Raw genomic sequence first — 13669 nt, 5'->3', positions numbered from 1 at the left:
CTTTTCTGTCCTGAGATCAAAAAGGTGAACACATGAGAGGGACAAACAAAAAGAGTCAGACAGCAGGGAGAAGAAGGCGCTGTCAACCCCACGGTGCGCGCACACACTCACACCCAGCACACCCCAACCTCGGCAGGCAAGGGCGGGCTTACAGCTTCCTCCTCACACTCCTCCTCACCTGGTACTGGAAGCGGGGCCAGGAGGTGTCAGCTAGGAATAGCCACAAGTTCCCGCCCCCCCTCCCCCCACTGGGAGGTGTGGGAGCGGAAAGTGAAATGGGTGGGTAGGGAGGGGAGTCGACCCGCCCGCTGAAATGCATGGAAGCAATCACAATGGCAGTGATTCTTTTTTTTTAATTCGAGACAACACAGGAATTGGAAAACCGGGGAAGTATTGCACCAGAAGTGGGTTGGTCCTGCAGACGGGAGACCACCATGTGTTTACAAAACGGAGATTCGCTACATTCACAGGAGAATCACAAGACAAAACAGTGTTTTTGCCCTGACACTCTAACCACTGTACCACACTGGCTTTCTTGTGGACTTTGTCCCTCCTCTGCACCTTGGTGAGGGATTGTTCAACACTGAAGAGAAGCTCTGCCTTGTTGTTGTGCGGCACAGGCTGGATGATTTGAGTGTGGCTCTTTGCTGCTTGCCTTGAGGACGGGTGACGTCTGCTTGGCATGTAGAAGGTCCCAGGTTCAATCCTCGGCATCTTCAGTTAAAAAGATCAGGCAGTAGGTGATGCAGTTAAAAGGATCAGGCAGTAGGTGGCCCTCCAGAGGAACTGGTTGGCCACTGTGTGAGACGAGATGCTGGACTAGCTGGACCACTGATCATAAGTATCCTAATTCTGCTTTTTAAAAAATGTTTGGTGCCTGCCCGAGTTAATGTGGCGGCGAGTAAACTTCTGCCTTCCTCCTCTAGCTGCCTCCTACACGGACAGTTCCGATGATGAGACCTCCCCCCGGGACAAACAGCAGAAAAACTCCAAGGGCAGCAGCGACTTCTGCGTGAAGAACATCAAGCAGGCCGAGTTTGGGCGCCGTGAAATTGAAATCGCCGAACAGGGTAAGGCAGGGCGGGCCCTTTTAGCTCACTAGGAACTCTTGGCCCTGGCGGGCACCAGTTTCCCACTTTTTCCCCTCACGTGGGGGTGCCAGCTTTGGGTTGGGAAACTCCTGGAGACTTTAGGATGGAGCCTGGGGAGGGCGGGGCTTGGGGAGGGACCTCAGCAGTGATGTGACGCCATGGAGCCCACCCTCCAAAGCTGCCATTTCCTCCAGGGAGACAGTAAGGCTTTTGATAAGGTTCCACATAATATTCTTGTTGACAAATTGGGAAAATGTGGTTTAGATCCTATTTCTGTTAGGTGGATGTGTAACTGGTTGAGAGATCGCACCCAAAGAGTGCTTGTTTATGGTTCCTCATCCACTTGGAGAGAAGTGACTAGTGGAGCGCCTCAGGGATCTGTCCTGGGCCCTGTGTTGTTCAACATCTTTATAAATGATTTGGATGAAGGAATAGAGGCTTATTAAATTTGCAGATGACACTAAATTGGGAGGGGTAGCAAATAAGGTAGAAGACAGAGCCAGGATACGGGATGATCTTGACAGGCTGGAGAATTGGGCTAAAACCAATAAAATGCACTTCAGCAAAGATAAATGCAAAGTTCTGCATTTAGGTAGGAAAAAACAGATGCATAATTACAGGATGGAGGAGACTTGTCTCAGCAGTAGTGTGAGTGTGAAAAGGATCTTGGGGTCTTAGTAGACCAAACACTGAACATGAGTCAGCAGTGTGATGTGGTAGCTAAAAAGACAAATGCTATCTTGGGTTGTATCAACAGAAATATAGTGTCCAGATCGCGCGAAGTGATGCTGTCACTTTACTCTGCTCTGGTTAGACCTCACCTAGAGAATTGTGTTTTGGGCACCTCAATTTCAGAAAGATGGGATATGTCCAGAGGAGGGCAACAAAGATGGTGAGGGGTCTGGAGACCAAGTCCTATGAGGAAAGGTTGAAGGAGCTGGGTATGTTTAGCCTGAAGAGGAGAAGACTGAGAGGGGATATGATAACCATCTTCAAGTACTTGAAGGGCTGTCATATAGAGGATGGTGCCAAGTTCTCAACGTCAGCAAGGAAATAACTTGCACAGCGGCTATTAAAAAACAGGAAGTAACCCGTTTTTGCCTCCGAGAGCACCTTTGAGGATCTCTTGCAAAAGTGCGGTCGATGCAGCATTTCTGCTGAACTAAGAAAAACGGACTCCGGGGAGGGAGGGCATCTTGGCCATCTTCTGGGCATGGAGTAGGGGTCACTGGGTGTGTGTGGGGGGGAGGTAGTTGTGGACTAGATGACCCTGGTGGTCCCTTCCAACTCTATGATTCTATAAATCTCCTCCCCACACACAATCACACACTTTTATGGTTATATGCCTGAACCAGGGGTCTCTTCCTAACATTGCTCCTCTTCAGCTGTCGCAAGGGAAACTGAAAAGGAAATGCAAGGGTGGATAACATGGAGGGGCCGTGACTCAGTGGTAGAGCATCTGCTTGGCATGCAGAAGGTCCCAGGAGCCCTTCATTCTCCAGGAGCCTATTTTCTTGTGAATTTCTCCTTTGTAGTGTAGTGGTTAAGAGTGTGGTGTTGTGGTTAAGAGCGGTGGTTTGGAACAGTGTACTCTGATCTGGGGGACCGGGTTTGATTCCCCACTCAACCACACGAGTGGGGGATGCTAATCTGGTAAACTGGATTTGTTTCCCCACTCCTCCAGATAAAGCCAGCTGGGTGACCTTGGGCTAGTCACAGCTCTCTCAGCTCCACCTACCTCACAGGATGTCTGTTGTGGGGAGGGGAAGGGAAGGTGATTGTAAGCTGGTTTGATTCTTCCTTAAGTGGTAGAGAAAGTCGGCATATAAAAACCAATTCTACTTCTTATTCCTTCTAGAAATGCCTGCACTTATGGCCTTGAGGAAACGGGCTCAGGGAGAGAAGCCGTTGGCCGGAGCCAAGATCGTGGGCTGTACGCATATCACTGCCCAGACTGCGGTAAGCCTTGGCTTCTTCCTTTCCTTTCCTTTCCTTTCCTTTCCTTTCCTTTCCTTTCCTTTCCTTTCCTTTCCTTTCCTTTCCTTTCCTTTCCTTTCCTTTCCTTTCCTTTCCTTTCCTTTCCTTTCCTTTCCTTTGAACATAAGAAAAGCCCTGCTGGATCAGACCGAGGCCCATCAAGTCCAGCAGTCTGTTCACACAGTGGCCAACCAGGTGCCTCTAGGAAGCCCACAAACAAGACAACTGCAGCAGCACCATCCTGCCCGTGTTCCACAGCACCTAATGTAATAGGCATGCTCCTCTGATCCCGGAGAGAAGAGGGTTGCATCATGACTAGTATCCATTTTGACTAGTAGCCATGAATAGCCCTCTCCTCCATGTCCACTCCCCTCTTAAAGCCTTCCAAATTGGCAGCCATCACCACATCTTGGGGCAGGGAGTTCCACAATTTAACTATGCATTGTGTGAAGAAATACTTTCAAGAGGAGGATAACCCCATCCAAGTCGGGAGAGATCTCAAGTCCCTGTTCTGCCTTTCTGCTAACCCAGAGAACCTCCATCATCATGTGCTTAAGATATGCCTGGGGATGTGGTGAACTCCATGCAACACTGTGGCTCAGTGGGAGAGCATCTGCTTGGCATGCAGAAGGTCCCAGGTTCAATCCCCGGCATCTCCAGTTAAAGGAACCAGGCAAGTAGGTGATGTGAAAGACCTCAGCCTGAGACCCTGGAGAGCCGCTGCCGGTCAGAGGAGACAATACTGACTTTGATGGATCGAGGGCCTGATTCAGTATAAGGCAGCTTCATGTGTGAGCAGACTTGCATACCACTGCTGCTGTTGTGAGCTGGGAGCACTATCTCCATGAACGAACCTCCTTCCCTCTGAATCCAAGGGAGCTCGGACCATTCCAGGCCCACCTGCCTGGCTCACTCCTCTTTCTCTCCAGCGCAGGTTCTCATGGAAACCCTCGGTGCCTTGGGTGCTCAGTGCCGGTGGGCTGCCTGCAACATCTACTCCACCCTCAACGAAGTGGCTGCCGCCCTGGCTGAGAGCGGTAAGGATTCGTGGCTTCCTGGTTTAAATTCACGTAAAGCATCAGCGGTGCAGCAGCCAGGGAGTGATTGGACGGAGATTGGGTCGCTTCTGGGTGAAAGGAAAAGAACTTACAGCTCAGGGAGTTGTTTTCTGTTGCTCCAGAAGGTTGGACCAGAACCAGCAAATTGAAATTAAATTGAAAGAGTTTCCGTCTAGACATTAGGAAGAATTCTAACAGTTAGAGCAGTTTCTCAGTGGAACAGGCTTCCTTGGGAGGTGGTGAGCTCTCCTTCCCTGGAGGTTTTTAAGCAGAGGTTAGATGGTCATCTGTCAGCATTGCTGATTCTATGACCTTAAGCAGTTGATGAGAGGAAGGGTATCTTGGCCATCTTCTGAGCATGGAGTAGGGGTCGCTGGGGGTGTGTGGGGGAGATAGTTGTGAATTTCCTGCATTGTGCAGGGGGTTGGACTAGATGACCCTGGTGGTCCCTTCCAACTCTATGATTCTAGGGGCAGAATCTTCCTGGTAATCCCAACTATACCGGGGTCTCAGAAAGGGGACTTCCTCCTGAGGCTTTGCGGTTGCTCATATCATGAAGCAGCTTGTCGTTGCTCTGGACATTTTTTCCAGTGCCCGCCAAATGTTTTTAGGAAGTGGGTGGGGACAGGTAGGGCTTTTGCCCAGCAAGGCTTCTGGTTGACTATTGGAGGCTTGATTGGCCATGCAGATTTTTTAAAAGGCTGCTTTGGCAGCAGCTGCCACCACAGCACAAGGATCTTCACTGCGATACTGAAGTTAAGCTGTGGCAGCCATTTTGTGGCTGGCTGTGCCTCCCGCGGTGGCCGTTTTGTGGCAGCCATTTTGTTGCCACGCCCACTGTGCCGGGTCAGAATTCCTAATGTGCCCACAGGCTCAAAAAGGTTGGGGATCCCAGTGCTGGACTTTGCCAGCGAGAGCGTGGGAAACCCTGGGTCTTGGGGGGCACCAGCCAACCAGCATGGTGTAGTGGTTAAGAGCAGTGGTTTGGAGTGGTGGGCTTTGATCTGGAGATCTGGGTTCAATTCCCCACTCCTCCACATGAGCGACGGAGGCTAATCTGGTGTTTCGAACGTGAAACTCAAGATGGCGCCAGATTACACTCCTGTTGCCCGAGACAGTGGCAGGCTGCCCCCTCAAGTTGGCATACAGCATAACATAGAAAGGGGGAGGGGGAGGGAGGCCAGCAAAGATGATACCCACGGCTGCCTGCAACTATAGGCCTGGCGGAATAGCTCTGTCTTACAGGCCCTGTGGAACTCTTTAAGGCCCCACAGGGCCCTGATGTCACCTGGCAGAGCATTCCACTTGAGCCTGTTGCTCGAGTGGTGAACAACGGTCCACCTTGTGCCGCAGTGGTCATGCTCAAGTCTTCTTAGCGTGGGTCAGGGTTACCAGTCCTATTAGCCAGCCTGTGATGCATCACAAGAGGACACCCAGCCCAGGTGGATCTTAGTACATTTTGCTAGAGAAACCGAGGAGCGGGGCTATGGGGAAGCCACTCCCTTGCCTCACTGGTAGCCTAATAATGGGGGGGGGGGTGAGATCGAGAGAATATCAAAGATGAGAATTTTCCTCATCCTTTTGCTTTAATGACAGAGGCCCTGAAACTAGGAACCGGCAGCTATTTCAGAAGACCACCGAGTTCAGCAGTTGTGGTTTTCCGTGTCTGCTCTATCTGCTGAGAGCCAGCATGGTGTGGTTAAGAGCGGTGGTTTGGAGCTGTGGAGTCTGATCTGGAGAACCGGGTTTGATTCCCCACTTCTCTACATGAGCGGCGGAGACTAATCTGGAGAACCGGGTTGGTTACCCCACTCCTACACACGAAGCCAGCTGGGTGACCTTCGGCTAGTCACAATCTCTCAGCCCCGCCTACCTCACTGTTGTGGGGAGGGGACGGGAAGGTGATTGTCAGCCGGTTTGAGTCTCTCTTAAGTGGTAGAGAAAGTCGGCATATAAAAACCAACTCTTCTGTCAACCAGAGCACACCCTTCATGCATGAGTCTGACTCACTCTCACTCTCTTTTGCACGTAGGATTTTCTGTTTTTGCCTGGAAGGGAGAATCTGAGGATGACTTCTGGTGGTGTATCGATCGCTGCGTCAACGTGGAGGGGTGGCAGCCAAACATGGTGAGTCCCAGAGCAGAGCGACCATGAAAAGCCAGCAGTCATCTGATTAGAAACGTCAGGCTGCTGCTACCTCACAGTGGAGGGATGTGAGCAGTGGGATCCGGTGTTGGGACCGGTGCTTTTCAACCTGTTCATCAGTGACCTGTAGTTGGGGGCGAACAGCCAGGTGGCCAAGTTTGCAGATGACACCAAATTATTTCGGGTGGTTAAAACAAAATCGGACTGCGAAGAACTATGAAAGGATCTCTACAAACTGGAAGAACGGGCATTAAAATGGCAAATGAGATTCAGTGTGAGCTTCTCCTTGAGATTCTCCGTCCCACCCTCCAAAGCTGCAGCTGCCTCTGTAACTGGAGAAAAAGGTACAGGGAAATCAACCCCATAGCCATTGCATTACAAAAGTTGTGTTCACCAAGATGGCATCTCCTCCTCCAGCTCTCTGGCAAAACAATTTGGTGGTAACTAACGTGTCCTTTGCCCTGTTTCAGATCTTGGACGACGGTGGAGATCTCACACACTGGATTTACAAGAAGTACCCCAACATGTTTAAGAAGATCAAGGGGATTGTAGAGGAGAGCGTGACTGGCGTCCACAGGTAAATAACGTGGCTGTCTTTGTTTCGGGGACCATTATTGGGGCAAGAACTTGATCCAGGGGGGGCTCACATGTTGCGGCTCAGGGCTTTCGTCCAAGCGGCTTTATTTGTTTGTTTGTTTGTTTTTTATTGCATTTCTATCCGGCCCTCATTCTCGGCAAGCCGGGCTCAGAGCTGGTCACAACAAGATAAAACATAGGTTAAAACATATATTATTAAAGCATAGTGTAAAATCATTCTTCATTATACATTAAAACAATAGAACAAGATGGCACTCTCTTTCGTTTGCAGCCACTAGACCCTAAACAGGCCTGGAGAACAGTGGACCCCCAAATCTAGTTGGGGGAGGATGGGGAGGCCAGCAAATGATGAAAATGGAGAAAGACTGGCTGCTTTGGGCCCAGGGTCTCAGAACGTCTCTTTATGAAACGTGACATGTGGCAGAAGCAGCACACAGTCAGCAGCTTCAGGGTCCCAGCTTTGGGGTGTGCAGGTGGGCTGCGTTGGGAAGCTTTGAGTAGGCCGCAGGTTCCGAGCTTGGTCTCTGCGGGCTCCCAGCGGGGAACGGAACAGCTGAGCCTTTGTCCTGGCAAGCCACTGCAGTCTCTGCCTCTCATTCCCACTCAAATTGAAGAGCCAGCGTGGTGTAGTCATGTAAGAGTGGTGGTTTGGAGTGGTGGACTCTGATCTGGAGAACCAGGTTTGATTCCCCACTCCTCCGCATGAGCGGCAGACACTAATCTGGTGAACCGGGTTGGTTTCACCACTCCTCCACATGAAGCCAGCTAGGTGACCTTGGGCTAGTCACAGCTCTTTTAGAGCTCTCCCAGCCCCACCTACCTCACAGGGTGTCTGTTTGGCGGTGTTGGGTTCTTTTTTTGCTGCTAATCCGGATTGCTGGTGGTATTTTTAAGAAACATGGCAGGTTGGGTATGCAGGCATATTGTCCTCTGTTCTGCAGATGACTCATGCCGGTTCCTTTCTCTGCCCTTCTTGGATGCATACACGTCCCCAGCTAGGAAGAACAATGTATAATCTGGGACTCAGGGTGACTGTGTGTTAGTCAATAGTGTGTGCAGCCAGCATAGTATTTTCATGGGGGGTATTCTTTGGGTAGTTACACTGCAGGAGTGCAGAGAGCTGCAACTCTTAATTTCACAAAGCAAAAGCCAGCTTCTCTGGTGACAAACCCAAATGGCTTGAGCACATGAAGCTGCCTTATACTGAATCAGACCCTGGGTCCATCAAAGTCAGTACTGTCTACTTTGACTGGCAGCAGCTCTCCAGGGTCTCAGGCAAAGGTATTTCACATCACCTACCTGCCTAGTCCCTTTAACTGGAGATGCTGGGGGGATTGAACCTGGGACCTTCTGCATGCCAAGCAGATGCTCTACCACTGAGCCACAGCCCCTTTAGCTGTGGTATTTCACGGTCTCTCCAGTCCAGGAAAATCTTTGTTTGTTTGTTTGTTGGTTGGTTGGTTTATATCCCGCCTTTTTTCCCAGCCAAGGCTGGGCTCAGGGGGGGTAACAACATGTACAATAAATACAGTAGAATACAATCCAAACATCCACATCCAAACCTACTGTGCTGGTCAGTTGACCGGCTAGAGAACATCTAGAGAAATCGTAGGAAAGCTTCAGACATCTTCCCTTCTTTTTTGTCTCCTTTGCAACAGATTGTACCAGCTCTCCAAGGCGGGGAAGCTGTGTGTCCCGGCGATGAACGTCAACGACTCCGTCACCAAACAGAAGTTCGATAACCTCTACTGCTGCCGAGAATCCATTCTAGATGGGTGCGTGTCTTGCTGTGGAATGAACACCCTGAAGGGCCAGAGTGGTGTTGTGGTTAAAAGTGGTGGACCGGGTTTGATTCCCCACTCCTCCACATGAGCAGCGGACTCTAATCTGGAGAACCTGGTTTGATTCCCCACTCCTCCACATGAGCGGCAGACTCTAATCTGGAGAACCGGGTTGGTTTCACCACTCCTCCACTTGAGCAGTGGACTCTAATCTGGAGAACCGGGTTTGATTCCCCACTCCTCCACATGAGCGGCGGACTCTAATCTGGTGAACCTGGTTGGTTTCCCCACTCCTCCACATGAAGCCAGCTGGGTGACCTTGGGGTAGTCACAGTTCTCTGTGAACTCTCTCAGTTTCACCTACCTCACAAGGTGTTGATTGTGGGGAGAGGAAGGGAAGGCAATTGTAAGCCAGTTTGATTCTCCTTAAAAGATAGAGAAAGTCGGCATATAAAAACCAGCTCTTCTTCTTCTTTGTAATATAATAACGGCCAGAGAGGCACAAGAGATTATGACTCACCACTCCAGGCTGCTGTTCTGTTGCATGGTATTCTAAGGAGGAGGGGAGCCATCTCTTTTATGCAGGGGGAGGGAGAATCTGAGGTGGCTAACAATTTAAAATGTACGCGATAAAATCCTCATTTTAAAATAAAGTCAACCTCCCCCAATGCACATCATTAAAACAAATTAAAAACAGAGCTAAAATATGTACAAAGACGTAAAAACAGCAATTAAAACATAACGGAACGTTTCCACCATACAAAAATGTTCTTGCATGTAGAGAACAAGGGTGTCTGGGGAGGGGCTTGGCCAGGACTTTTCTTCCAGGCATGCTAGCCGTCTGTATGCAGGGAAGTTTTTGAGGATTCCCCTTGTAGTCTGAAGAGGCTGTGGCCTAGGAGCAGTGGCCCCTCTGGTGGGGACCAGGCTACACTACCTGTGCTGGAAATATTTTATTTATTTGTTTATGACATATATCCTGCCCGTCTATATAAAAGGATTCAAGGAGCATTTTTAAAAGCGTTCAGAGAGTTATAGAAGATTCAAATAATCCAGATATTGCCGTCAAGTTGCACTGACTTATGGTGACTCCTCATGTGGTTTTCAAGGGAAGAGACATTCGTTCAGAGGTCTGCCCTCTGCATGGCAACCCCATTGCCTGCCATCTGCATAGCGACCCTGGACTTCCTTGGTGGTCTCCCATCCAAATACAGACCAGGACTGACTTTTGCTTAGCTTCCAAGGTCTGACAAGTTTGATCTAAACTGGGCTATTCAGGTCTGGGCAATAAAACAATAGGATAAGTTAATTAAGATAATTAAACTAAATGAATGAAATCAGCCACGATAACAGCAGTAGTTAAAATCTGTCTCCTGGCTTATCCAAACCTGAACTTAATACCTTAGAACAGGGGTGTCGAACTAAATTCTTAAGGAGGGCCAGATATGACATAAGTGTCACTTGGCCAGGCCAGGCCTCGTCAGCCCAGACTGAGGGGAGGGGGGTGGCTGGCTTGTGGGCCGGATCTGGCCCTTGGGCCTTATGTTTGACACCCCTGTCCTAGAACATTAAAAGGGAAGGGAAGGGAAGGCAATTGTGAGCTGCTTTGAAACTCCTAATGGTAAAGAAAAGTGGAATATAAAAAACCAACTCTTCTCTTTCTAAAAGCAGCCATAATATATATTTTCTCTCCCTGCAGAAAAAAATCACCTTAACTGATCTGAAACGCGATCAATGAAGTGTGGGGGGCGGGCATCCAGGGTTTGGGGACAGCCACCAGGAAGGTTCTGTCCCATGTAGATTCCAGTGTTATGGAAATACATATGCCACATAAACGCTTGCTGCTTTCAATACCCTCCCCATAGTTTACGCCATCAGTAAAAATGTGAACAAATGACCACCTTCTGGCCCTTATGCAATACCACTGGCATACCAATGTTCAGCTTTTTGTACTGTACATTGTGGGTTGTTTTTTTAAATGAAGGAGTTAGCAGAGGCTTGGCTCCAGTCCCTTCAAATGGGTCACCACAGGATAGAAATTGGAGCAGAACTGCAATCCGGTCTCTGGGCACTGCTGTCTACATTCATTGGAAAGGCGAAGGAAGTTGCCCGTTCCCTGCACCGCTAACCTATTTACTTGCCTACTAAATATAGACCGTAATGTAGGGCACAGAAGCTGAGCTGCCAAGTATGTTTGGGGTGTGTGTGTTTACTTGCAGCGATCGGCGTGCCTTCACCTAGAAACCGCTGTGTCTGCCTTCTCTTCCCCAGGGCACAGGAGCAGAGGGCGGGGCATTCTGCAACTACAGGGTCTCAGGGCTAAAGGGCACATTGCACTGGAAATCCATGCTTGGATCTCCCGAGATCAGTTTCCCTAGAAGGCGAACCAGTGCTCTGGAGGGAGCAACTGTAGGTCAGGAAAGAGTTAGAGCACCTATAAAATTGTGCATGGTATGGTGAGAGTGGACAGGGAGAACCTTTTCTTCTTCATAATACCAGAACGCGGGGTCATCTGCTGAAGCTGGTGGGTGAGAGATTCAAAACAGATGAAAGGAAGTATTAATTCACACAATGCATAGTCTGTGCAGCAGGGAGAAGAACCTTCTTAAAAGAAGTAAATCGTTGCTGGAATGGCTGGATGCCCAGAACTGATACCACTTTTGCAGTTTGCATCCAAGCCCTGCATCAGGGACCTTGCAAGCCAAAGACTGGGTGTTTGGTACTTAGCTCGTGCTCAATTGCACATTACCCATTGCTTCATCACTTGCTGATTCTCTTCCATTTCACTGTCCACTACTTCCAGGCACTGTTCTCTCTCTGCCTCTTCCTCCATCCCAGAGGTGTTTAAAACGTAGTGCCTATTCACGTGTTTGAAAATAACCTGTGCAGCTGGCCCTTTGGCATAAGACTGTGCAAGAATCCGACATGAGGATGATAGCGCATGACCTCTGTGCACGCAGCGTTTTCACAGCATGTTCCATAAGAAACCACAACTTTTCAGTGTCTGCAGGGAGTGGGAAATGCAGGTGGTTGATCGTGACCTCCTATATGCGGGGGCTTCCCTCGGACACCCACAAAGAAGACCCTTCTCATGTCAGGTGGTCCACAGATTGTAAAAAAAAAAGACCCACCTAATGCGTCTCATAAAGCAGACGCCGTTTGTACTTGGCATCATGTCAGTGTTCAGTGGTGGGGTTCACACGAGGGATTGTACTCCAAAATCCACAGCGTTGCACCATTTTCTCCCAGAAGTTGCCAACAGGGAGCTTCTCAAACTGTTTCTCTCTCTTCTCCCCTCAGCCTTAAAAGAACAACCGACATGATGTTCGGAGGCAAGCAAGTGGTGGTCTGCGGTTACGGAGAGGTAAGCAGGATTTTGTCCTCCAGCGCAAACGACGTGTGCTCTGCATCCACGTGACCAGCAACAGAGTCCCTCCTCGTCGGGGTTGGTTCTCTGACCAGACCTTCTAATCGCAGTGGGGAGGGCTGAACTTGCTCCTGGCCATCAGCAGCAGGGAAGGGGGGGGGACTTCAGTCCCTTCCTGGGGGGCTTGCCTTGGTTCTGATCACTACAACCAAAAACAAAACTTGAGCTGCTATCCAAATTTAGTATCACAATTCACAGCCACTATGACCAAAAATATGCACATGTTTACCATAACATATATCACAAACTATAGGCTCCAAAACATAAATATTTCCATGTATTAGCACGGCATACACTGTAATATCTATTGACTCTGTATGAGCTGGATTCTTTAATTTGAATTGTGAAACTGACTACATGTGATATTTTTACAGTGTATGCCATGCTAATGCATGGAAATATTTATGTTTTGGAGCCTATAGTTTGTGATATATGTTATGGTAAACGTGTGTATATTTTTGGTTCTGATCACTGGCAAGAATGGGGTTTTTTTTCTTGCTCGGGGCAACAAAATACTTCTAATCGGCTCTGCTTCTCATGCAGCTCTAATAATGGGTTGGCTTCTCCTAGAGGAGGGGTCCCCAGCCTTTTTGAGCCTTGCTTTCTAAATGCTCAAGGGCTGACTGATGATTTGTTTTAAAACTTTTTCCAGGTATAGACATCAAGCTGACGGGTTGGCAGTTACTCGGATCCTCCTTTTTCCCTTTCTTAAAGATAGGGATCACATTTGCCCACATTTATGGTCCTTCTTTGCTATGGGATCTATTATGGGGTTTGAGGATTTTATTGCTGTTTTTGTTGTTTTATTGGATTGTATGTTATGTTTTAGTGATGTTACCCGCCCTGAGCCAGCTTGCTGGGGAAGGCAGGATACAAATTAGAAATTCGAAAAACAAAAAGATTTGCAGTGATTTGCAATGATTGACAGCTATGCAAGTATATACTCTTGTGCTGAACTAAAAATGCTTGCTTCTGCTTTTGGACCAGAGCCTATTATTCAGCTGAATAATTAATTTTGAACCTTCTCCTGCTTGGTGTGCTTATTGGGCTGGGACACCAAGGGACGAATCTGTTGGTTTTAAAACTGTTTTCGGCCAACGGCACCACTCAAAACCCTCCTGCCCCCTTTTCCTTCCCGTCTTCTCTCCCACCACAGGTGGGGAAGGGCTGTTGTGCTGCTCTGAAGGCCATGGGGTCCATCATGTACGTCACGGAAATCGACCCCATCTGTGCCCTACAAGCCTGGTGAGGACCAAAGCAGTTTTGTCCGCGGAAAAGAAGGGCCACCGGCCACCATTGCGCAGAAGAGAGTTGGCCGTGGCTTTTCCTGTCCCGCGTGGGGTCAGTCAGCTCCCAGCCGTGGCTGTTGCCAGCACTTAGTGGAAAAGGGGGAGGAAGCCTGTTCCACTGAGGAACCGCTCTGTTAGGAAGAATTTTCTAATGTCTAGAGGGAAACTCTTTTGATTTAATTTCAACCCGTTGGTTCTGGTCCGACCTTCTGGGGCAACAGGAAACAACTCGGCACCCTCCTCTACATGACAACCCTTCAAGTCCTTGAAGATGGTTATCATATCCCCTCTTAGTCTTCTCCAC

The 13669-nt window shown here is 49.1% G+C and overlaps 1 protein-coding gene across 1 annotated transcript in view; it reads left to right on the top strand.

Moving 5' to 3' along the window:
• The window catches only part of AHCYL2 (adenosylhomocysteinase like 2), a 47810-nt gene that overhangs the window by 20399 nt on the left and 13742 nt on the right, over positions 1 to 13669 (top strand). The window contains exons 3-10 of the mRNA XM_056845883.1: positions 927 to 1070; positions 2950 to 3050; positions 4003 to 4105; positions 6159 to 6253; positions 6742 to 6848; positions 8527 to 8643; positions 11950 to 12013; positions 13233 to 13321. Coding sequence (XP_056701861.1) covers positions 927 to 1070; positions 2950 to 3050; positions 4003 to 4105; positions 6159 to 6253; positions 6742 to 6848; positions 8527 to 8643; positions 11950 to 12013; positions 13233 to 13321 — 820 coding nt within the window. The remainder of the gene's footprint in view (positions 1 to 926; positions 1071 to 2949; positions 3051 to 4002; positions 4106 to 6158; positions 6254 to 6741; positions 6849 to 8526; positions 8644 to 11949; positions 12014 to 13232; positions 13322 to 13669) is intronic.

Source organism: Euleptes europaea, chromosome 3 (genome assembly GCF_029931775.1).
Source record: "Euleptes europaea isolate rEulEur1 chromosome 3, rEulEur1.hap1, whole genome shotgun sequence".
Classification (NCBI taxonomy): Eukaryota; Metazoa; Chordata; class Lepidosauria; order Squamata; family Sphaerodactylidae; genus Euleptes; species Euleptes europaea.
This window is presented reverse-complemented; position numbering and strand designations above follow the sequence as displayed.